At 46.9% G+C, this 25690-nt stretch overlaps 1 protein-coding gene across 1 annotated transcript in view; it reads left to right on the forward strand.

Annotated features, from left to right (window-relative positions):
- The window catches only part of FAT3 (FAT atypical cadherin 3), a gene marked incomplete at its 5' end in the record, with an annotated part of 357302 nt that overhangs the window by 178005 nt on the left and 153607 nt on the right, over nucleotides 1-25690 (forward strand). Inside the window, 3 exons of the mRNA XM_015416224.1 lie at nucleotides 12574-12888; nucleotides 14534-14744; nucleotides 15177-15245. Of these exons, the coding sequence (XP_015271710.1) occupies nucleotides 12574-12888; nucleotides 14534-14744; nucleotides 15177-15245 (595 nt within the window). The remainder of the gene's footprint in view (nucleotides 1-12573; nucleotides 12889-14533; nucleotides 14745-15176; nucleotides 15246-25690) is intronic.

Raw genomic sequence — 25690 nt, forward strand, 5'->3', positions numbered from 1 at the left:
TGAGGGACCATAAGTTTTCCCCCCTCTCATATGCAAAGGGGAATGCATAGCTAATAAAACATATTGAGAAGGTGGATGGGAGAATAAATACAAAGTGAGAATTTAACTCCTGGAATATAACCAATGGAGAGTGATCACTGGATGTTTCCTGAGGAAAAATGCTGCGGTGTGGCTCATGTTGACATTTTGCTTTGCTTCATCCTTGACTCAACAGCTGTCCCTTGGTTTCTGCTTTTATTAATTTTTGAATTGTCTCCCATTGATTTGAAATGGCAAGTTTCAGTTTGTTGTAACTTTAAAAAATTCTCCTCAGAATCAGATGTTTACTATTATTATCGTATAGCCATTGTGTGTAGTATAGCCATTGTGTGTAGTATAGCCAGGAGATCCGTAGATTGTCTTCCATCAGATAAGCATATGGAGCAGAGGTCCATCAGTGGCTATTAGCCACAAGGTATAGATAGGGGCTCTGGGGCAAGTGATGCTCTGTCTTCTTGGTGCTTGGGGGGGTCAACAGTGGGAGGGCTTCTAATGTCCTGGCCCCACTGGTGGACCTCCTGATGGCACTGGTATTTCTGGCCACTGTGGGATACAGAGTGTTGGACTGGATGGGCCTTTGGCCTGATCCAACATTGGCATCTCTTATGTTCTTATGGGTGAGGAAAGCAAGGGAATCACAAGCTGCTGTTTCTGCGGCAGCCACGTTTCTCTTATACTCATAAATCCTGCTCTAACAAGCTAACCGGTTTTGGCAGCCAGAAGTTTTAGCGTTATGCACCACTAGGTGGCAAGCTAGACTTGTTTTTAAGGCAAAAGACGTTTCAGAGGTGGCTTTTCCATTGCCTGCCTCTGCATCACGGCCCTGGTATTCCTTGGAGGTCTCCCATACCAAATACTGTCCAGGGCTGACCCTGCTCAGCTTCCGAGATCTGACAAGATCGGGCTATCCTGGGCCATCCAGAACCAGATGAAATTTGAAGGGACGGAAGCCCTCCATGAAGGAACAGTGAATGGGAACCAGCAGAAAATTTCTGCTAATGGAAGGAGGAATGGTGTTTCCCAATTCCTCCTTCCCTGGTGCTACAGACCTCCAACTCCCGGGGTTTCTGTCCCCCCCATGAACAGCATATCAGGGGCCATCATGGGCCACGGTAGGAGGGGGAGGTGAGAAAGTCTGGCTCCACTGACAGAAAGTTCTTCCATCAGTAGAAATTCTGTGCAGAACCCAAGGGAATGCCTGCTAAATTTCATCCAAATTGATTGGGGGGGGGGGATGGGTATTCTGGGGCAATTAAATCTGACCACTTAGAAATGGTTCTGCTGATCCTGCCATGTGATTGTGTGGTTAATGTGTGGAGAGCCAGTTTGGTGTAGTGGTTAAGTGCGCGGACTCTAATCTGGGAGAACCGGGTTTGATTCCCCCACTCCTCCACTTGCACCTGCTGATGTGACCTTGGGTCAGTCACAAGCTCTGGCACAGCTGTCCTTGAAAAAGAGCAGTTTGTGTCAGAGTTCTCTCAGCCCCACCCACCTCACAGGGTGTCTGTTGTGGGGAGGGGGAGGGAAAGGAGTTTGTAAGCCGCTCTGAGACTCCCAAGTGAAGGGCGGGGTATAAATCCAATCTCCTCCTCTTCTTCTTCTTCTTCTTCTTCTTCTTCTTCTTCTTCTTCTTCTTCTTCTTCTTCTTCTTCTTCTTCTTCTTCTTCTTCTTCTTCTTCTTCTTCTTCTTCTTCTTTTCATGCAACCCACTTAGAATCTAGAGGTGTGCTCTGCTGAAGTTCAATGCAAGTTTTCATATTGGTAAGAGCAGAAATTATTCATCAAATTGGCACTACCTACACAACCGCTGTCAGGTCACAACTGACTTCTGGCGACCCCAGCCCAAGTCAGTAGTGGATGCTGCCTGCATAGAAACAATGCAGTGTGGCTCATTTCGACATTTTGCTATCTTTCATGCCTGACTCAAGTCACTTGGGTTTTCAGGCAAGCGAGAAGCGGAGTTGGTTTGCCATGGCCTTCCTCTGCCGAGTTTTCCTTTGGTGGTCACCCATCCAAGTACTGACCCTGCTTAGCTTCTGAGATCTGATGAGATGAAGCTGCACCCTGCCACATTCTCTTCCCCAAAACAGCAGTAAGCCCGGTTTCTATTTGTTTTGTTTTCTAACCCCTTGGCACCGAAGTCCCTAGAAGTACAAGAGCTCACATGGCAAAATTTCAGAATGATGTAAGCGCGGGTTTCCAAGGAAATCACTATTCAATTTGAATGTGTCATACTTCTGCATGTTGGGTTTAAATGCTGAGTCAAAATGAAACTCAGGCATTCAAATTTTATTAGTAGTAGAAATATGATTTATTAGCAATAGAAATATTAATTAGGAAGCTTAGGGAAAGTATTGGTGAGCCCTCCAAGACCTCTTGGAATCATTCGCTCCAAGGACCTAGGATCCACTGCTTATCTCAGCGGGCTGTATTAAGGATAACATGAAGGAAGGGAGAGTTATTTACGCATACGAAGGGGAGAGTTATTTACATCCCTGTGAGCTACTCAGAGTTTGAACTCCACCCCTCTCCCCTGTCATCCGCTGATTGGGTAATTTCCCTGTCATTCTCTCTGGTCCCACCTCCCAAGTGGGGTTGCCTGGGTGTCTTCGGGGGTGGGGTCACTTCCGGGAGATCCTGAAACTCCCCGTTTGCCTGCACGCTGTCCTGAAGGACTACGTCGGTCCCTCGGCGTTTGGGTACGTGCCAGCTTCCCCGGCTCCCCTGCACTCGTGCCCGCCCCCCTGTCTTCTGGGCTTTCGGGACAACTGGGCTCTCTGAACCTCTTTCCGGGGGGTCTGTGGGTTCCCAAACTTGTGGAGGCTCCGGCGCGGGGTGCGCCGGTCCCATTTGGTATTTGACTAGCAAACTCTGGTATTTGACTAGCAGGATTCCACATCTTCAGGGGAGTCCACAGAAATCATAGATATAATCATGCTGAGTGAGGGATCTCTTCGCTGGATGACGAGGGCAGTCCTTCGAAATGTATGTATTTTACAGAATATTCCTTTTCAGTATATTTTACATTCCATAAGAAATTGGATTTGGGACTTACAAAATTTGATGGACAGACGGACGGATGGATATTCAGAGGAATGGAGGAAAAGACAGCTTTGTAAACAACGCACATTTTTGTTCGCCTTTGCTGTTTCTTTTCTTTTATTCTTCTCACTTTGGTGCTGTCTTTTTATCATCTGTGCCTCAAAGTTAAACATCTTGAGCAGTATTAGTCTCCTGCAGCAGTTTCTCCCTGCAAACTAATTCTGACTTGCAGGTGTGGAATCACATTCTCCCCCCCTCTGCAGTGTCACATCCTTCAAAATCTTGAAGTTCATTAATTTTCAAATGATGCTGCTACCTCAGCACACTGTTGATTAATAAGGACAATTTGAAAAGAGATGAGAATTGCAAGAAATTTCCTTCTTCCCTTGACACAAAACTGCTGAGCGTTTCCTGTTTTTTAAGAGGATGAACCTCACGCAGTTTACCAGTTCTGCCTTGCATATCATATTGTGCTTTACGAAGGATGTGAAGCTAGTGGACGCCCCCGTATGAAAGTTTTAGGAAATAACCTCTTGTAAACCTCCCAAATCAGTCACTGCTGGGAAAAGTCTTCTACAGTTGCGATAAAGCAGGCATCCCCAAAAGATCGGTGTAAACCTTTGCTTCCCTATTAAAGTCCTATTTGTGGGACTCTATTCCCTATTTGTGGGACCCCATCTCTCCCTATCAGGCCCATAGCCAGGATTTTTTTTGTATGTAAAAGGTAAAGGTTCCCTTGCTCGAAAGCCAGTTGAATCCGCGGAAGAGCCAGCGCTGTCCGAAGACATTTCCGTGGTCTACAGAGATGAGCACCACAACCGTAGAGTTGGATTTGACTGGTTTTCGAGCAAGGGAACCTTTACCTTTTACTTTATGTGCATCAGGTAGTGGTACCATCACTACCATCATAACCTGGCCCTGGACGAGAGAACACCAGTGTTTCCCGGAGCAGACAACGCTGAGTTGGCGGGGTAGTTGCAATATGCCATCTTGTGGAAGATCAGAGCACTTCTGTTAATAATAATGTTATTGTATTGTAGAGTTTTTAAATGGTTTTTAAAATGTTTTATATTTGATACTGGCCTATGCCTGATTGTAAGCCGCCCTGAGCCCGCGCTGCGGGGAGGACGGGGTATAAATTAAATCAATCAATCAATAAAGTAAATAAATAAAATGTTATCTTTTTACGACAAGAGCTTATACAGAGTTTGTTTGGGAGGGCATTAAAATTTTTAAAGGGGCAGTTAAATTAAAGTTAATTAAATTACTTGGGTAACATCCCTTGTCTTTGGGGGGGAGGCCAGACTTGGTCAAAGAAATGCAACAACTGGGGTGGGGAGAGACTTCTGGTGTGCTTGTTTGTTTGCCCTGCTGCTTATTCTCCCCTCACCGCAAGACCACAGCTAAATTTAAAGTGTTTTTTTTTAAAAAACAACCCTAAGTTTGAGGAGTTTTGTGGGGCGCGGCTGGTAATTAATGGGGCTGTGGCTACGGGCCTGCTTCCTATACTCCACCATGACAACTTGGCTCAAGTCGATAGGGGCTTCTGCATGTGCCAACCTGCAAATAGGAGTTTTGTGGGGCGCGGCTGGTAATTAATGGGGCTGTGGCTACGGGCCTGCTTCCTATACTCCACCATGACAACTTGGCTCAAGTCGATAGGGGCTTCTGCATGTGCCAACCTGCAAATGGTGAAAATCATCAAACGCCTGTATATGTGCTTTCTCCGTTGTGGCTCCCACTTTGTGAAACGGTTTGCCCGAGGAGGTCAGGAGAGCTTCTAGTCCCCTGGCCTTCCACAAACTGTGCAAAACTGAACTATTCAAGAGGGCTTTTCTGCTCAAGTGGTAGGGCTGACCTGTACAAATTGGTATTACTAACTTGCAAACAGTAAACCCAGGTTTAATGTCCTAGGTATGGCGGGAAAGGGGCAGGGAGGATCAAAACCGAGTTTAAAATTCTACACTTAAATCTGCACCGGGGCCACTCCGGATCGAGGGAAAGACCACGCCAAAACAGGGTCCATGTACCCCTGGGGCAATGGCGGTCCGAATTCGGGGTGACCACAATGTAACGCGGAACTGACAAAAAAATGGGATAAAAAGAGGGGTAAACTCAAGTATAGTGCAGAATAGCTAGTAGGAGTCAGCGTTGAACCAGGATTCATTTATTATTCATTCATTCATTCATTCATTTAATTTCTATCCCGCCCTCCCTGCTGAGGCAGGCTCACATCTCCCTTATAAATAAAAGCCGAATGGTGGTGGCACTTCTCTAGAACATTCCACACGCTCCAAAATCAGTTCTGTATATGATCTGTCATTCAGAGGGTCTCCCTATCCACTGGCTGCTTTGCCTGAGTCCTGCCTCCAACATTCTAAACATTTTGCTGTCCCCCCCGCAATAGCCAGTCAGAACACAGAGGTTATTTGCATATGCAGCCTCATTGGCCTTTGCCTCGGAACACAGGGTTAGTTTGCATATGCGACTTGATTGGCTTTTGCCCCTAACGTTCTAAACAGTTTTGCTGTTCTGAGGTAAAATGTGTCTAATCTCCAGGTGAGGGCTGGAGATCACTCAGAATTACAACTTCTTTCCAGATGGCAGAGATCAGTTCCCCTGGAGAAAATGGAAGGCTCTGTATCCTTATATGCTGCTGAGGTAGCCCCCATATGACAGCCAATGTGACGTAGCAGTCAGGGCTTCAGAGCACGGGAGAGGCTGCAGGTGGGGGGTGGAAAGCTGAAGAGTGAGGGGGAAATAAAGGTAAGTTGATGATTGGCTGGGAAGGAGATCGGGTTGCCAACTCCAGGTGGGAAATTCCTGGAGATGTGAGGGATGGATCCTGGAGAGGGTGAGGTTTCAGGAGGCGTGGGACCTCGGACAGGTACAAAGCCATAGACTCCACCCTCCAAACCAACTATTCCCTTCTGGGGAACCATCATTGCCAATCTCCAGGTGACGGCTGGAGATCACTCAAAATTACAACTGTTCTTTAGGTAGCAGAGATCAGTTCCTCTACCCTGTGAGGTAGGTGGGGCTGAGAGAGCTCTTGACAGAAACTGCTCTTTTTCAAGGACAGCTCTTATCAGAACTACGGCTTGCCCAAGGTCATCCAGCCAGGTGCAAGTGGAGAAGTGGGGGAATCAAAGCTGGTTCTCCCAGATTAGAGTCCATGCACTTAACCACTACACCAAACTGGTAAATATTATAAAACTGATAAATATTATAAAATATAAAGTGCTAGTTTATTTCAGATGGCGGACTTAGCAGCATCCTCAGAAAGGGCCTTTGTTTGCTTCATTGATACCTTACCTTTCTCCCCAAAGGTTATCCAGAGCTGCTTACATTGTTCTCCTTTCCTCCGTTTTCTGCTCACTACACCCCTGTGAAGTAGGTTAGTCTGAGAGTGTGTGACTGGCCCAATATCAGCTGGTAACCTTCCATGACAGACTGGAGATTCAAACCTGGGTCACCCAGATCCCAGTCCAGCTCTCAGACCACTACACCCCATGACATAACAGAAGGGGCATACAGATACAGTGACAGAAATGAACAAAGTTATGCGCAACAAGGCTATGCACAGTTTCATCTGTAGCCGAGTGTGTCAAGGGAAATCTTTAGAGAACAAGCTTTCACAATTATTTCAGCTTTCCCAAGAATGCATTTAAAAGAGAGATCACTATACCACAAAGTGTACAATAGGAAAGTCCTGCCCTCCTCCTCAAGTCGTTCTGCCAGTGACCTTGGCTCTGAGAATCAGTATGATGTACTGGTTAGACTAAAGTATCAGTGTTGGAGATGGGAAACCCATGTTTAAATTGTCACTCTGTCACGGAAGCCCCCTGGGTGACCCTGGACCAGTCTCTCTCACCCTAACCTACCTCAAAGGGTGGTTGTTGTGAGGATAAGATGGAAGAAGGGAGAATAATGTAAGACTCTTTGTAATCCCATAGAGGAGAAAAGCTCTGTGTGTGTGTGTATGTGTGTGTGTGAACCCTTCTTCCTCTCTCCTATTTCTCTGTGCAGGGGGAATTCTCTTGTGTGGAAGAGCATTCCAGTTCCCTGAACATACATCTGCAGTCCAAAATACACATCAGAGCCCTACTGGGGAATGGATGGTAAGAGAGCAAGGACAAAGTCTGTCTACATAAATTGCATAACTCTATTGATACCAGATACCAGAATATTTATTGTGTATATAGGCAAAGGCAGTCACAATTTTTTGTTGTTCAGTCGCACAGTCGAGTCCGACTCTTTGCGACCCCATGGACCGTCACAATACAGGATAATAAAAAGAAAATAGGTAAAACAGCGATTAAAAACAATCTTCGCACAAGTAAATACGGACCAGTTATAAACAGTAAAATTGTAAAATAATAAATCCAGTTAGTCATAAAAAGGTTGATTTTTCTGAAGCTTCAGTCTTAGCCCTGATTTCTTTGGCGGCCAAGGCGAAAAGAGACACTTTATAACTGATGAGCGGATCAGTGTCAGATAATAGAAAGACCGGCTTGTCAATGTCAGAAGAAAACTGTTGTCCTATTAGCAGATTATCAAGAAATTTAGATCTAACTGCTGTGTACATAGGACAAAATAGTATATGCATAGCTCTATTGTGTGACTGCAAGTACTGTGGAAATGCCGGGAGAGATCTTGGCTCGTGCTGTAGTTCAAAGGACAGTCCATTGGAAGGTGGCTGGTGGGGAAGGGAAAGGAAGGGGTTAAACTACCTACTGGACTGTAGCCTTAAGTGGAATGGCTCATCATTTAATGGTGAGATATCACAGAAATAAATAATGCAAGATCAGACAGCTACTGGGAGATAAAAGTAACATGTATCCTTTAAAGGAAATAAAATCCATATATATTTCAACATTATCCTCCCCATTTCGACGATAACTTTTATAACATTAGAGCAGTGAGGCAGAAATGGATTTTTGCTGGCTTTAAAGTGGTTTGGAGTCTGCTTTTCACAAATAGCTGCTAACATGCCAGTTCCCACAGTGGCAGAATTTTATGGTTCCAAGCCATTTTCCTCCGTCTAGCGGCGTTGACCTCCCGTCTCACATTGATTACTTTCCTGGTTAACTGCTGCATATTTATTTAGTTCTGGGGTTATTTTTTCTTCATCAAAAATACAAACTGGTATCTGTGCATCATCATGCTAAGAAATATCCCTGCAAAGTTTGGAATATATATTCATTTATTTAGGTTTGTTAGCCTCTATATCCCCCTCCCTGCGAAATAAACCACTCTTCACCACTGAACATAGCTGTTTAGCCAAATGTGTTGAGGATCAGAATACTCATTATGTCAGAGGAACACGTTCAAATCTTCCAACAGAGATATTACAGAGCAGTCTGAGAAGGTAATTGAGGTGAAGGTTGCAGAGCCAGAGTGAAGGGGGTTATAACAGCTTGCAGGGAGGGGGGCTGTTAGGAAAGGAGCATAGGGTTGCCAAGTCCATCTTCCACCCCCAGCGGGGGACTTTGGGAGCGTTCCTGGAGGGGGTGGGGCATCCCCAACGTGATGACGTCATGTTGGGGACGTCTGCCACCCCACCCGCCTGTGCGCCAGATCTCCAGAAACGGCAGCTCCCTGCAGTTAAAGTAGCCGGCAGCCAGCATTTCCCCTTTAAGAGCAGCTGCGTTTCCCTTTTAAGAACGAAGCTGGCTTTTCCCTGCAAGCTTGCGGAGTTCGCGCTTGGGATGAAACACGGGTTGCACACCCTTAAAGGGAGAGAGATGGGTGGCTGTGGGTGCTGGGGGTGGGGCTTCCCCCGCCGGCTATCTGGCCGGCGGCGGGTAGAACCCCCCCAACCCCCAAAATGGGGGCCCCGGCGCACACGGGGGGGGGGGGTTGGCAACCCTAAAGGAGCATGGGAGAACCCACCCAACCTGTGACCCAGCACTATGAGTCACTCACATCCTGTTGGTGCTTTTAATATTAAACGTGCCTCAGAAAGTCCATGCACAAGCACACCCTTATTATCTGAACTGACTTCATAGAGAGACGGTATCCAGGGAATCTTTTGGTGGATCAGGGGAATGCTGTAGACATAGTTTATCTTGATTACAGTAAGGCTTTTGGTAAGGTTCCACATAATATTCTTGTTGACAAATTGGTAAAATGTGGTTTGGATCCTATGACAGTTAGGTGGATCTGTAACTGGTTGACAGATCGCACCCAAAGAGTGCTTGTGAATGGTTCCTCATCTTCTTAGAGAGGAGTGACAAGTGGAGCGCCGCAAGGATCTGTCCTGGGACCTGTTTTGTTCAACATTTTTATCAGTCATTTGGATGAAGGAATAGAGGGAATGCTTATTAAATTTGCAGATGATACTAAATCGGGAGGGGTAGCAAATACAGTAGAAGGCAGAGTCAGAATACAGGATGATCTTGACAGGCTGGACAACTGGGCTAAAACAAATAAAATGAATTTCAATGGTGATAAATGTAAAGTTCTTCATTTAGGTAGGAAAAATCTAATGCATAATTATAGTATGGGGGACACTTGTCTTGGCAGTAGTATGTGCAAAAAGGATCTAGGGGTCTTAGGAGACCATACACTGAACAAGAGTCAGCAGTGTGATGCAGAACCTAAAAAGGCAAATGCGATTTGGGGCTGTCATCAACAGAAGTATAGTGTCCAGATCACGCGAAGTGATGGTATCACTTTATTCTGCTCTGGTTAGACCTTACCTAGAGTATTATGTTCAGTTTTGAGCACCAAAATTTAAGAAGGATATAGAGAAGCTGGAACGTATCCAGAGGAGGGCAACGAAGATGGTGATGGGTCTAGAGACCAAGTCCTGTGTGGAAAGGTTGAAGGAGCTGGGTATGTTTAGCCTGGAGAGGAGACGACTGAGAGTGATATGATAACCAACTTCAAGTACTTGAAGGGCTGTTATATATAGGATGGTGTTTCCTGTTGGACCAGTACCAGTGGGTTGAAATTAAATCAGAAGAGTTTTCAGCTAAACATGAGGAAGAACTTCCAGACAGTCAGAGCGTTTCCTCAGTGGAACAGGCTTCCTCGGGAGGTGGTGGGCTCTCCTTCTTTGGAGGTTTTCAAGCAAAGGCTAGAGGGTCATCTGACAGCAATGCTGATTCTGTGAACTTAGGCAGATCATGAGAGGGAGGGCAGGAAGGGTTGCCTCGGTGCTTTGTTCTTGTGGCCCTTTTTTACATGACCAGGGAAATGCGGATGCCACTTTGGGGTCATGAATCAGTTTTTCTCCAGACCAGTTTGGCTGGAGATCCTGGAGGTGTTTTGTTAACTTCTGGGCATGGAACAGCAGTCACTGGGGGTGTGGGAGGGAGTATTTGTGAATCTGCTGCATTGTTCAGGACTAGATGACCCTGGAGGTCCCTTCCAATTCTGTGATTCTGTGGCCCCGGTCACACGGAGCATTAGGCACGCTGGAGAGATGGAAGATAGGCAGATTTTCCGGGCGCGATCTCACCGCCACATCTAGGAAGCGTAGAGCTCCCGTGGCTCACCCGAGGCTTCACTCCGAAGATGCGCTGTAAAAAACTAGTACCTCCAAGGTACTAGTTTCCGGAAACCGTGGGGCAAGGGCAGGCGTCAGATCACGTTTCCGGTGTTAGCTCGTGGCATCCGGCGCCCGCCCATGTCCCGTCGCAAAAAGTTTTTTTTTGTCAAGTCTCCACGGGTGCGCACAAGCACCCAACGGCGCATGCGAACACTTGGGTTAAAAAAAAAAACAACAACCCCCGCAGTGCTTCTTTCCCGCGCCGCAGGAGTGAGGTATGATCGGCACCTCCCCCCAACCACGGGACGTCGGCAGGATGTTTGATCCGGCTGCCACGCGGTAGTTCGCTCCGGGGCAAACAGCCACGCCTCCCCCCGTGATATCCGGCCCGTGTGACCGGAGCCTATGAAACTCAGATTGTGATAAGAGGAAAGTATCTCTGAATATCAAGACAAACGTAATTCCATTCAAAGTACTAAATTGTCTTCATACCAAAGAGGCAACAGCTTTGATAGGATAAAAGCACAGGCCATCCAGAGACTTCAGCCTGTCTCAACGTCAGCCGCTGTGCCATTCCATTTAAGTCAGCAGCGCATGTTTCCAAAAGCATACAATTTTGGAATTGTCAGTAGTTTGCAGTTGCCAGGGGAAAAGGTATGGAACAGGCCATAATGGCCTGTGGCCGGTGAAGTAGGAGATGTTGATTATAGGGTTTCTTAGGCAGGCAGAAGAATTTTTGGCATGGGAAAGTGTTTTAAGGGCAAGCGATGGCACAGGAAGGGGGGGGAGCTTGGATTATTAGGGAGCCACTCAGCGACTGAAGGCAGCAAACTGGAAAGAGACTGGACTCGAGAAGAGCTTTTGGCAGGCAAGATGGGGAAAGGGTCGCACATTAGGACTGGATGACAAGGAACATTTTTAGAAGTCAACTGCGCATCCTGCTTAGAGCTGCCAAATCTTGCAGTAAATAATTCTCAACAGCAGATGTGTAAATCATCCCTTTGAGGCCCGGTGTGACAGGACCGGATACCGAAAAATGTTTCGGCACTGAACTAGCCAAAGTTACAAATGACTACAAGATGACTAGTGGGAATTCTGTACCATGGCAAATGAGGCTGCTTTTCTGATCCAGAAAGATTGGGTTGGATCCAGAGTGGAAAGGAACATCTACTTAGCACAGTTCCACCTGCATAAGCAGTGGCATAATGGCTCTAGCAACACATGGCACTTTAATATAATAATTTATGAAATATCAGTATTCATATGGGTCAATGGAATGTACAACTGACAGTTCGCATGATTTCATTGAATCTATTTTTTAAATAGTATCAGAAGACATGCCAGCGTGGTGTGGTGGTGAAGAGCGGAAAAGACTCTGATTCTGAAGAACCAGGTGTGATTCCCCAATCTTCCACATGAAGCCTGCTGGTTGACCTTGGGTCAGTCACAGTTCTCTCAGAACTAAGAACATAAGAGAAGCCATGTTGGATCTGACCAGTGGCTCATCCAGTACAACATTCTGTGTCACACAGTGGCCAGAACCCAGGTGCCATCAGGAGGTCCACCATTGGGGTCAGAACTCCCGAAGTACTCCCACTGTGGCCCCCCAAGCACCAAGAATACAGAGCATCACTGCCCCAGACGTAGGGTTCCATCGATACCTTTTGGCTAATATTTATATATTTTAGATTTCATGACCACTGAAGAAGACTTTGTCGAAGTGCATTTGATGTGTATAAGACAGTCTTTACTGTGTTATGTATAAATGTGTATTTTGTATTCATTTTTGATTTTATATACTTTTGTTCTTGGTTTTAACAGTCATAAAGACTTTTTTTGTTAATATTGTTTTTCTGCTACTTCTTATTTTCTGGTTCCATTTAGTCACCATGGCTTATAACCAGTGATAGACCTGTCCTCCATTTTGAGCCATCCCTCACACAATATGTTTTGCATGATTCTTATCTCTTGTCTTTATCATCTCCCCTCTCCAGGTCACAGTCACAGATGGAGGCGTCTCCCCCCGGCAGTCCACAGTCTGGCTGGTCGTTCAGGTTCTGGATGAAAATGACAACAAGCCCCAGTTCCCCGAGAAAGTATATCAGATCAAGTTGCCCGAAAGAGACAGGAAAAAAAGAGGGGAGCCCATCTACCGAGCCTTTGCCTTTGACAAGGACGATGGTCCTAATGCAGAAATCTCCTACAGCATAGTGGATGGAAATGACGATGGGAAGTTTTTCATTGACCCAAAGACCGGAATGGTATCTTCCAGGAAGCAGTTCACGGCTGGGAGCTACGATATATTAACCGTAAGCATTTAATACTGGGACAAGACAAAAGTTGTGGTCCATTTTCAACTTTCAGTTATTGGGTTTAAAAAAAAACAAAAAAACTTTATTCTGTCACCTTTTTAAGCTGACCTAGGATCAGCATGGATGGCTGATCCATTCCACATCTGGGGACTTTGTCCAACTTTTCTACCCCTAGAGACTACAAGTCCTTCTACTCCCTGGGAGGGAACTTATTTGATTCCAGGAATTTAGTGGGGAGGGGAAATTTAGTCCGAATGTTCATCCAGCACTGTGTCTCTCTGCCTTTTGGGGCTCTTAAGACAACAGTGGTGGCCATGAACTCTGGATCCCAAAGCCACTGGATCCCATTAGATCCCTTCCTCTGTTTCCCGGCCTCCTAGTGGAATACACTGGACTCTTTGAGTGAGTCATATTTAAAGTCCTCTGGCTCCTTTAAGGATGAACAAGTTTGCCATGGCACATCCTTTCGGAGGCAAGGGTCTGCTTTGTCATCAGGCCTGTGATTTCTATGACCAGGCGTCTTGGGAAGATCTTCAGGAGAATGAAAATTAGTTGGACAAATATTTTTAGGTCCCTCCAGGTCCAGTTACAGTCATCCTGGACCCTTACTTAAAATATTGGTCATATTACAACATAGTGTTCAGATCTGTCTCTTTGGCAGAGGAAATAAGGACCTGCCTTATATATGGAATAAAACTTTGTTGGTCTTGAAGGTGCCACTGGACCCAAACTTTGTTCTGCTGCTTCAGACCAACACGGCTACCCCACCTGAATCTGCCTTATATGCAATTATAGCATTGTAGCTTGGAATTCCTTATTATGGCTGGCAGCCATGTTTCAAGTCTCAGGCTTTGCCAGTCCGACACCCCGAGTGGCTGTAACCCAGTGATACTCCTGAGTGGCTCAGGAGCTACTAGTGGCGCTTCGACATGCCATCTGTGGCGCTTCGTTTCCCAATGTAGCACCTGCTTCATGTTTCAGCAAGGGGCAAGGTCCTTGCCCAGAGGGTCTTGTGGTTGGCATTTGGTTCTGTGAGGCAGAGGCCTCTTGCCAGGGATGGAAGTAAATGTGGCTATTTTGGCTGATGGTAGTTACATATGTAGCTCTTCCTGTGTGCATGCGCACAAAAGCTGTGTGCATGCACACGAAAGCTTATACCCAGAATAAATGCTCCCTCTAAGCTGTGGAGTCTTGTAAGCAAAAATTCTACTATGTGAGCTACTGGCATTAAAGTTGTGAGTGAGCAATTTGGCTGCTGCATACATTAGTTTGCTCTGGAGCCACCCTTCCTGAGCTAAGACAAAAATCTGTGAGCCGGAGGCTAAAGAACTGTGAGCTAGCTCACACTAACTCAGCTTAGAGGGAACACTGCCCAGAATTAAACTTTGTTGGTCGTAGAGGTGCCACTGGACTCAAAATTTGTTCTGTTGCTTTATCCAAAGATGCCCAGGGTTGGCTCTTGATACAGGCAAATGACTATTCAGCGATGACCCTTAGAGAAACATCCTTTTTCAGATGTCATGCAAAGAGTTGTCCATGTTTGGACCGACAGTACTATCTTAGAGGTCCAAGAGACAAAAACTAAGCCCTAAAACCCTTTCACCCAGAAGGACACTAATATCTCCTTCTGTATCCTCTCCAGATAAAAGCAGTTGACAATGGCCGGCCGCAGAAGTCTTCAACCGCACGACTGCACATTGAGTGGATTAAGAAACCGCCACCGTCTCCGATCCCACTGACTTTTGACGAGCCCTTCTACAACTTCACCGTCATGGAAAGCGACAGAGTGACAGAAATCGTTGGCGTGGTCTCGGTGCAGCCAGCCAACATCCCTCTGTGGTTTGACATCGTCGGTAAGCCCGGCCATGGGGAAATAAGCAGCAAAAGTATTGTGTGGTTTGTGAGAAAGAGAAAACTAACAAGGAAATCAGCTCCCTGGGACTGAAACTGCATTTGTGATGCTGAAAAAGGAAATGGCTTTTTAATATACTACTATACTACCTCTCACGCTTTGGTTATGATGCCTTAGCTAAGCTGTATGGCTGGATTTGTTTCTTTCTCTTCCATAATATGTGATTGACTTGCGATCCTAATGTTGTCTGTCATTTAAAATCTCTGGCCATAGTTTTGCTAATCTCATTTCTAAATGTATTTTGATGGTTAACTTAGATCGGCTGTCCCTCATTTCTCTCTCTCTCTTTTCTCTTCACACTTTTTTGTTTATTTCTTTTGCATTCTGTTATCTGGTTTTGTTTTCTTTCCGCTTCCGACTGCTCTGCTTCAAGGTGGCAAGCATGCACGAGAGATGTTCTATATCCTACAGACAGCTTGTGGGCAGAACTGTTCAACAGAAGGTACCTTCAGCGCAAACACATTTGCTACAGTACACTTTCTAAACTACTTTTCTTTCTTTTTGGTTTGTTTTGGTATTATTAATATTTTTAAGTGTTCTCTGAAGCCGGTTGTACTTGCATCTTTTCTAGCTGCTTGGGACACAATACGTGGACGTTACGCATCCTTTTCTCAGCATTTTGCATATTTGCACCGAATTACTGTCTTCCTCTTGGCTCGTCAAAAGTTTTACCTTTCAAAATATCATTTGCCTGCAAATGTGTCAGTGGAAGCAACTAGACTGTAGATGTTGGTACTAGCCTAGGGGGAGGGGCACATCAAAGGCCCTTTCCATAGTTGAACAAACAAGTTCACAGACCAGGTTCTCCGCTTATTCTCCTCTATTGGTGGCACTTGCAATACACTGTCCTGTGGTTAACTTCATGAGAGCTTGGCTACTGTTTTGGTCTCTTTGCCAGCCTACTTCCCTCACGGGCGCCCCTTAAGTCCTTTCCCCTGAGAGCCGACCTTCCTGCTTAGTCCCCTGGCATGGGCGGCTGTTCTTCCCCTATCATGCTCCACCTGTCTCTCTTTCACCTTCCTTCCCTGCCTTCTGAGTCAGTTTCCCTCACCTTTTCTCTCTTCCTGCCTTCTCTCTTCTCTTCGGTCCCCTTCCCAAGGACCAGCCCAACTCTTGTGTGGCGACCTTTCTCACTCACATAGAGGGCCTGCCATCCTCCACAACCTCTCTTCCACAGGTTCAGGGTTACAAGTAGGTCAGGCAGTCACATGTCTCTATGCACCTTGATTCTTTTAAAATATAGAGAGAGCCATGACCATTTCACATCCCGAGTCCTCTCTCTTACTCCCACAGACATCACTAGACAGAGTAACCCAGCCCCCTTTAATAATTGCCCCTCACTCAGACACTGCACAGAGCTATTGGGGTTGGGGATTCAAACACTGCCACCATTTATTCATATCCTAAAATATATAGAGACCTTAGGCTGTGTGTGTACGTTTCTTTCCCTGAGACAACCAAACCACAGGGTTAAGCAAACAAGGATGTAACGTTTATTTATATTTTGAACAGAACATTGGAGTAGATCCAGTAGAGGTTACAAAGTTTCTTTTCAATTGAACTTTCACTTGAATTGTTGCCTTATTCCAGCATTTGAGATCCTTTGTTACAAACTGACCCTTTCTAGTCAGCTTCAGGCTGTTCTTCTCCACAGCTTCACTCAGCCAGACTTTCGCGTAACTCCCCAATGGCTGTCTTGAACTGTCTTAACTACTGTTTTCAACTGTCCCTCTCACTAACATTCCATCAGCTCCCATTCATTGCTCTGAGGGAGAGGCAGAACCTAACCTATCCATCACATCTTCCCACATGGCCTTCTTATGGCCTGTCAGAGCCTGCCATTGTCCTCACAGCCACATGCCTCAAGGCTCCTCCCATGCTCCTTTGTGTTCCCAGTGGTTTGGCCCATCCTTGGGCAATTGTATGTCTCTCCAATATTCCCTTGGGGGGCAGAAGCCATACCCCCACTCAAGACAGGCGGGAACCTGACCCCGACCACAGTTCTGCCACCATCACCTCTTCAGGTTTCCTCATGCCATCCCTTTTGGAGCGTAGGCCCCTTTGGTAAATGCCTCTCATCCCACCCTCAGGCCAGGCTGCTTTGGGGGCCACCACACTAGCCCATAAATATTATAAGTAGCCCATATAATATTGCATAACTTATTTAGTGTATCAGGCATTGACTGTGAGAAAGAAAGGGGCAAAATAACCAAGCCAACAGTGTGCAATCCATATGGCTTGTTTCCACCACAGTCATCACCCCTTTGTTTGATCACCTGAAGGCAGTGGTTACACACCTCTAGTGCTTATGTATGTGGCTGGATAGAACCCTGTTTTAAAGCGGGGTGTCAAACATAAGGCCCGGGGGCCAGATCTGGCCCATCCAGGGCTTTTATGCGGCCCACAAGCATCTAGTGTAACGGAGGGAACAGGAACTGCTCAGGGGGGAGTGGACAGAGCCACCCCAATTGTGGCTTCAGCACGGCGGAACAACTTCGTCTACAGAAGTCAAGCGGTGTAGGAGTGTCTGCCCAGTGCTGCACCGCTGGTTGTCCAGTCCGCCCTTGCAGGTTTTCCTTTGCACCTCCCTCCCAGCGCATGAGGGCTCGCCGTGAGGATACACCAGCTCGGAGCTTACCAGCTGCCGTCCTTACAGTTTATATCTCCTGTACCTGCCATTACGTTTTATGGCACACATGGTTCAGCCCAACAAAGTGACATTTATGTCAGATCCGGCCCTCGTAACAAATGAGTTTGACACCTGGTTTAAAGTGTTAGTGTCACTTTTAAAAAAAGACAGAGAGAAGTGATCATTGGGAAGAAACAGGAGTCCAGTTACAGGATAAGTTAGCGGGTGCATTAGAGCTGAAGGTTGTTGCTTTGAAACTGTTTGCCTGTCCTTAAATCCCTCTGATGACCATGAGAGTTGTGAGTGTCTTTACCGCTGCAGCTGATATTACTAAATTTGTCTCCCCTTGAAGGCATGCTGAGTCAGATAAATAAGGCTGCCATCCAGGTGGGTTTTCTCTATATAACTTATGGGTGTCAGACTAGCTGAGTTAGGAAAAAGGAATTCGGGGATGAGAGCAGTGCAAAATCAGGAGGCTTCCCAATGTCAGCTTTCACCCTAGATCACTAGTCTTTCACAGGCCACCCACAAGCCTGATGTCAGCTTTGGTGGTCCTGTGCTGATCTCTGCTAGGACAGACATACAAGCCTAGCGGGTTCATAAGAACATAAGAACATAAGAGACGCCAATGTTGGATCAGGCCAAAGGCCCATCCAGTCCAACACTCTGTATCACACAGTGGCCAGAAATACCAGGTGCCATCAGGAGGTCCACCAGTGGGGCCAGGACATTAGAAGCCCTCCCACTGTTGACCCCCCCCAAGCACCAAGAAGACAGAGCATCACTTGCCCCAGAGCCCCTATCTATACCTTGTGGCTAATAGCCACTGATGGACCTCTGCTCCATATGCTTATCTAATTCCCTTTTGAAGCCGTCCATGCTTGTAGCACCCACCACTTCCTGTGGCAGTGAATTCCATGTGTTCGACCCACAGGGAAGTAGCAGCTCTCATGCAAAACCAGTCACAGCCACTCCAAACTCCTGGGATAATGGCTCTCTCTTTTATTATTTATTAAGCACTTTAAAAAGTCTACTGAGCACTGTTAAGAACAAAGGAAAGAGAACACTGTAAGAATGACTTACAGTCGAATAGGCATCATGCAGAAGGAGCGAGCAAGGGAAGAATGAAGCATGTCAATTTCCAGAAATTCAGTGACATTCACTTTGCCTAATGACAGCTGCAAGATGGAAGGGCTGCTAATGGAGTCTCTTTTATGAACTGCTTCCTAATTCACTTCCCCGTTTGGCACAAGTGTCAGTGGAGAAGCTGACATCTGGAAGCCTCTCTGGGGAGCAAGAGAGCTGCAGTCCACAGATGCATGGTGCTTCAGAGTAAACAAGTAGCCTACTCCACATGGCAATCCATTCATCTAGAATAGGGGTCCCCAACGCGGTGACCATGTGCCCAGCTGACACCTTACCTGGTGCCCACCTAGTGTTTTCAGAAAGTGAGTGGGACTGTTGCCTACCATGACTTCATCACTCCTCTTCTCGCCTGCACTTGAACTTCCTCTGGTGTGTATGTATGGCTCTGCCTCCTGGAGCAGCCATTTTGTGCTTAGTTCCACCTCCTGGGGCAGCCATTTTGTGCTTAGCTCCACCTCCTGGGGCAGCCATCTTGTGCTTAGCTCCACCTCCTGGGGCAGCCATTTTGTGGTTGCACCCATCATGCAATGGCAGAATCCCAAAGGTGCTCACAGGCTCAAAAAGGTTGGGGGGGGCCCCTGATCTAGAGGAGTTCAGTACAGACAAACTCAGATTTCCGATATGCAAGCACAAGCCTTCCTTTTTGCAACAGTGGGATAAGTCCTGAATGAGATTTATTCTGTCTTTAATTCAAGGGGTTTCACAGTGACAATTTTCTATCCAGTTTCTCAGATTTCTGAACATTCGAATCCAAGTATTAAAGAGAGAATGCTCCTCCGAGTCCCCCAGTATCAACTCCACAGAAAGGAGGGCATTCTAAATCCTGTGGGCATGGACTTCTGGAGGTCCAGGGATCAGAGATTCTGAGAGAATCACACCTGAATTTTGAAACCGCAACAGCAAAATAATAAAACTATCCCTTTGACTGCAAAATAATAATAATTAAAAACTAAAACGATGAGAATTTTCAACATTTAAAATGTCATGTGTTTCCACTTCTTTTCCCAGTGAGTGTGTGTGTGTGTGTGTGTGTGTGTGTGTGTGTGTAAAGTGTCCTCAAGTCACAGCTCACTTATGGTGACACCCACAAGGTTTTCAAGGCAAGAGACATTCAGAGGTGGTTTCCCATTGCCTGCCTCTGTGCCTAGTGATCCTGGACTTCCTTGGTGGTCTCCTATTCAAGTACGAGAGCCAATTTGGTGTAGTGTTTAGGAGCGCGGACTCTAATCTGGGAGAACCAGGTTTGATTCCCCCGCTCCTCCACATGCAGCTCATGGTGTGACCTTGGGTCAGTCACAAGTCCTCTCAGAGCTGTTCTCTCAAGGGCAGTCCTTGAGAGAGCTCTCTCAGCCCTGCCTACCTCACAGGGTGTCTGTAGTGGGGAGGGGAAGGGAAAGGAGTTTGTAAGCTGCTCTGAGACTCCTTTGGGTGGTGAAGGGCGGAGCATAAATCCAATCTCTTCCTCCTCCTTCTCCTCCTCCTCCTCCTGTTCTTCCTCTTCTTCTTCTTCTTCTTCACAGGGCCCACCCTGCTTAGCTCATGAGGTCTAGTCAGATGGAGCTAGCTGGGGCTATCCGGGTCAGGGCCTTTTCCAAGTGCCTGCCTACACTGAATGTTAGGGTTCTGTCCCGTTCCCTCCTAGAGATTAATGGGAAACACAAGGGATAAAACAATAGCAGCCGTCAAAAAGTGAAAAGTACACAGACGGAGAGTAATTTCAGCAAAGCGTACTTTATTCAGTCAGGAACAAGACAGCTTTGGCCGGCTCGCAGGCCGGCTTATATTCCCCAAGAAACCGCCACCCAAAACACACACCCCACACACTTCCCAATAGGTTATTTACAGTTGCCAAGAGTCCCATTGGCTCTCGGCCAGGAACCTAGCCCCCTGATTGGAGCGGGCTAGGGTCCGCATAGTCCATTGTATCTTGGAGCGAAGCTCTACGGTTGTCCCTGGACATGTCTGGACTTGTCAGGACTTGATACACTACAAAAAGGAATTCTTTTTTTGTGTGTTTTGAGTTCCTGTCCTGGCATGCTAGGCAGCCTGCAAAACACAGCACAGCCGAAACCCGTTTTCAGATCCTTGTCTGCCAGTTGCCACTGCTCATTCCTCCAACAGATACTGTCATATGTTGACTTTTTGGTCCCTGTGAAACAGACATTCCAGAAACCATTGCCAGTCGATTGCCAGAATGGGAAACGACCTTGCATGATTCTAGAATGAGAATAACACCATCACCAGGGGTCCCCAGGCACATTCTCCACCTCGCCTGTGGCGAGCATGCTGTTTTTCCTGGTGAGCACTCTTGTGGCGAGTCCAAAGTGAGAGACGGGCACGGGCTTGTTGCTAGCCTCATGCTGGGGTCTGAAGGGTTTTTTCTTTTCTTTTTTCTGAACCCGTCTGAAACTGCACGCAACTGCAGAGAAATGCCTCTTCCCTTCTCCCAGGTTCATTGCTGCGATTCCGATGGATTTTTCACGGAAGCCACTACTTCCAAGCACCTCCAAAGCTCAATGCAAGCAGCGCTGCTCACGTTTAGCAGTGAACACACATATATCCTGCATGTACATACATACATTCTTACATGTTTGTAAGAAAGAGCCAACACACAAACACTTTACAAATGAAACCAGAGACAGTTACCTGGATAAATGTTGGGTTTCAATCACACATTCAGCTCTAGATGTATTGAATGTAACTCAAGCATTACTCAGCGCATGTATAAAGAAAAATCAGGTATGCACTGTACATGGATTGTATGTGTGTTCACTGTAACGTGACCGGGGCTACCGTTTATGTGTGTAGGGCAGTGACTGAAGGCAAGCCACAGCAACCATTTTCTGTAGGGTCGGCAGGTGTCTTCTGCCTGCCGGTGGGGAGATTTGGGGGATGTTCTGGGGATGGGCAGGGATGTCGGCGACACGCTAACATCCCTTCTGGAAGTGACGTCATCTCGTCAGCTACGTCAGAGCGATGCTCTATTATTTAAGCAAAACTCTACAGTAAAAACAGCTGCAATACATCGAGTTTTGCCCAAAAAATAGGGTGTTGCCCTCGACGTCGCTGACCTGATGACATCACTTCCAGAAGTGATGTCATCATGTCAGTGACATTGAGGGCAACACCCCTCCAGAAGTGATGTCAGCGCATTGCCAACGACCCACGGGGGTGGCTGTTTGGAGGTGGGGTTTTCCCTTCAGTCCAGTTGGCTGGCAGTGGGCCAGATCCCACAAAGTTGGGGGATCCCCCACCCCCGCCTGGGGACTGGCAAGCCTAATTTTGTGGCTGGCTTCACCTCCTACAGCAATCATTCTTTGGCCGCCATTTTGTGGCAATCATTCTTTGGCCGCCATTTTGTGGCTGTGCCCACCACATGGTGTCAGAATTCCAAAGGTGCTCCCATGCACACACACTTCTACAAAGATCAGGAGAAGGGTAGGGGGCAAGTCCCTGCCAGCTCACTAGACTTGGATGTCGCAGCTTCAGAGGAGTGACAAAGTCCAGTAAGACTGGATGACCAACTCCCCTCTCTTCTTCAAAGCTTGGGAGACTTGGCTTTATAGACTTGTCTTCATGGTCATTCTGATCTTTGGAGGGGAAGGGTCAGGTTTGATAGCAGCCACTGATCTTGGCTGGGGACCAAAACTAGCTAAAGTTTGTGCCTGCTGACAAAACTCTTCCTCTTGTTCCTCTCTGGCAGTAATTCTTCTTTCATTGTATGTTCAAAAGTTCTGCTGCACCCTGGAGGGAAGCTGTTGTGCTTTTATGGTCTTGAGTCTTTATCGTCTGTAGTCCCCTTTCGAAAGCATTCATCTAAAGAGGGATTACTGGAGGTGTAGCAAGATTTACCTCCTGTTACAATCCAAAGGAGGAAGGGGGAAGATTCCAAAGCCAGAAGAAGAAAGGAAATCAATGGTTCTTTTTTTCACATATTAATCTATCCTGCCTGACACACATTTAGATTCCTCTTGCCTGGCTCACATTAAGCCCGACTACAAAGACATCGATTGAACAAAAAGGTAGAAGGAGTCCATTGTTAGGCCCGTTTCATCCTCCGTCTGCCTTCTTGACTGCAGGAGAAGAGATGGTAGAGGAACCTTTAAAAAAATAATAAGGTGGCTGATCTTTTATTTTTTGAAAATCTGGGTAATGAAGTTAACTGTTTTGCATAACCCAATTTTTGAAAGAGACGAATGTGCCCAGACCCTCACAATCCGGTACGTATCGTTTATGCCCAAGGAGAAAGACCTTGGGATGGCAACTTCCTCTTGCATTTATTTATTTATTTATTTACTATATTCACTTTATCGGCCGCCCTTCCTTGCGAGCAGGGCTCAAGGCGGCTTACGTCTGAAATAAATACAGTATAATTGAGTTAAAAACAACACTAAAATACTTTAAAACAGTCAGAAAAACAACACTAACTCCATGGCGGCAGTAATTTCCACTAGCCTTCTAGGCAGGGCTTTTTTTGTAGAAAAAGCCCAGCAGGAACTCATTAGCATAATTGGCCACACCGAACAGCAGAAACTCATTAGCATATTAGGACACACCCCTGACAGCACAGGTCATTAGCATATGAGGCCACCCTCCTGTGTTACCAGAAGTGTGGTCATCCAGCCACACCCACCTTTTGCTTCTTATTCTGTTTACCTTGTTTGTTGTCAAAACCCAGGGCCTTTTTTTGTAGCAGGAACCCCTTTGCATGTTAGGCCACACACCCCTAATGTAGCCAATCCTAATGAGCTCCTGCTGTTGGGTGTGGCCTATTATGCTAATGACTTCCTGCTGGGCGTGGCCAACTCAGGAGCCAGCCGGAACTCCATTCCTGTGCGTTCCTGCCCCAAAATAGCCCTGCTTCTAGGTAGAGGGGATATGCAGGAATAAAAGGGGAGATTGAAGTATGAGAGTCCCAGACCGTCACTGTCCTCAACCAGATGCCTGGTGCAACATCTCTGCCTTACATGCCCTACGGAAAGGTAACAAATCCCAGAGGGCACGGATGTTCTCCAGCAGAGAGTTCCACCAGGTGGGGGCCAGGGCCAGAGAGGTTCCAGATCATCGTGGCTTCATCCTCTAAAAGGACGGAGCAAAAGCTAGGGGACAGAATGCATCTCTAAATGGGTCCCGGTCACACGGGCAGGAAACTGCGGGGGGGAAGTGTGGCAGTTTGCCCCGGGGCAAACTAAGGCGCGGTTACCTGATCAGACCTCCCGTGGAGGTACTGTGGAGGTTCCGTGGGAAAGGAGAGGTGCCGATCGCAGAACAATCCCGCGCGCAAAAACGAAGTGCGCGGTGCGGCAAACTGGAAGGGTTTTTTTTGTTTCCACCATGATTGCGCATGCTCCGTTGTGTGCTTTTGCGCATCCACAAAGACTAGAAGAAAAAAAAAACTTTTTCACCAGGGAACATGGGCGGGCGCCGGATGCCACCGGAAACGCGATCAGACGCCCGCCCTTGCCCCGCGGTTTCCGGAAACTAGTACCTCGGAGGTACTAGTTTTTTGCCGCGTGGTTTCGGCAGGAAGCCTCGTTTGAGCCACGGGAGTGCTACACTTCCCAGATGTGCCGGTGGGATCGCGCCCGGAAAACCCGCATGTCTTCCGTCTGACTCGCATGGCTAATGTTCCGTGTGACCGCAGCCATGGTTGCCCTCTTGAGACAAGAATGACCCACATTCAGCAAGGGGGTAGAATAGAAATGTCACAATCACCTCAGAGTCACCCTTGTCTTGTTGTGAAGGGCTTTCTCGCCTCTGCATAGTCTCAGAGCCTTTTCAGGCAGAGTGGCAAACAGAAATGCCTTCCTGGGCCATTCCAGATGTGTGTTCCTGGCTAAGATGCTTTGTCGATGAAACAGAGGTGTGGAATAGATGCCGAGAGGAGGTCCGCCCCGAAAGCCATCAGACGGAGCCATGAGGGCACAGGACTGGGGACCTGCCAGAAGTTCAGCGAACAAGGGGCAAGGCCGTAAAACCAGCTCTGCACCGAGCATGATGATGGAAAACAAGGAACCCCATTAACTGTGCATGGGAAAATGCATGCCTGACTTCTAGGAACTGAAGTTTACCTGGGGCACGGAATGTGAGGCTGAAGGACAGTTGCCTTGGGAAGAACCTCTGAGGGGCAAGTTACACAAAAGTAATGTGGCAGACCCTTGATATAAGGACAGAGGGAGGGAGAAGATTTCAGAAGGCACAATTTGGAGAAGAGAATCTGGTAGAGAGGCCCAATTTAACATTTCCCTCCAAACTCACCTCCTCCTCTTCAAATTCCTACCAAGCCTCTCCCCCTCCCCTCCCAGGCAACCCGGTGTTTGCCCTTCCCAGCCTGTCTGAATGGGCAGCGTTCGATTGGCAGTGGCAAACAGTGGGGAAAGCAACGTTCATAGATGTTGTTCTGAAAGCTGGTCAGAGAGATGGTGGGAATAAGGTGTTCATGACCACCAGTACATGGAGCTGCTCTTTTCAGGATTTCCAGGTGCTCCTACCACAATTACCGTTAAATAAAGGGGTTTTTTGTATGAAAGAAAGAAAGAAAGAAAGAAAGAAAGAAAGAAAGAAAGAAAGAAAGAAAGAGAGAGAGAAAGAGAGAAAGAGGAAGGAAGGGAAGGAAGGAAGGAAGGAAGGAAGAAAAAAGGAAGGAAGGAAGGAAGAAAGAAAAAGAAAGAAAGAAAGAAAGAAAGAAAGAAAGAAAGAAAGAAAGAAAGAAAGAAAGAAAGAAAGAAAGAAAGAAAGAGTAGTGGGGTACATGTATGTGGTATATCTCCTTAACTTACACAAGGTCCCAAGTAGGACCGGGTTTAGGGCGGTGTACAACACAATCAGATAAAATATTGCATAAAACAATTTAAGCTCAGGCTAAAACAGTAAAACATCATAACCAGTCTGCTCAATCCGGTAATCTGATTAGCTGTAGATGGCGCTAAAATCCTAATAGTGCCACTGCCTCTTGGGGGAAGGGGTGGTGGGGTGGTGGACAGGAGTGCCAAGACGGGACCGTTGCCGTCCTCAACCAAAGGCCTGGCAGAACATCCCTGCCTTGCACACCCAGCGGAATCCCACAGGGAATCCCACTCGGCAGAGAGTTCCACCAGGTTGGAGCCAGGGTA

Source organism: Gekko japonicus, unplaced genomic scaffold (assembly GCF_001447785.1).
Source record: "Gekko japonicus isolate JY-2015 unplaced genomic scaffold, Gekko_japonicus_V1.1 scaffold568, whole genome shotgun sequence".
Lineage (NCBI taxonomy): Eukaryota > Metazoa > Chordata > Lepidosauria > Squamata > Gekkonidae > Gekko > Gekko japonicus.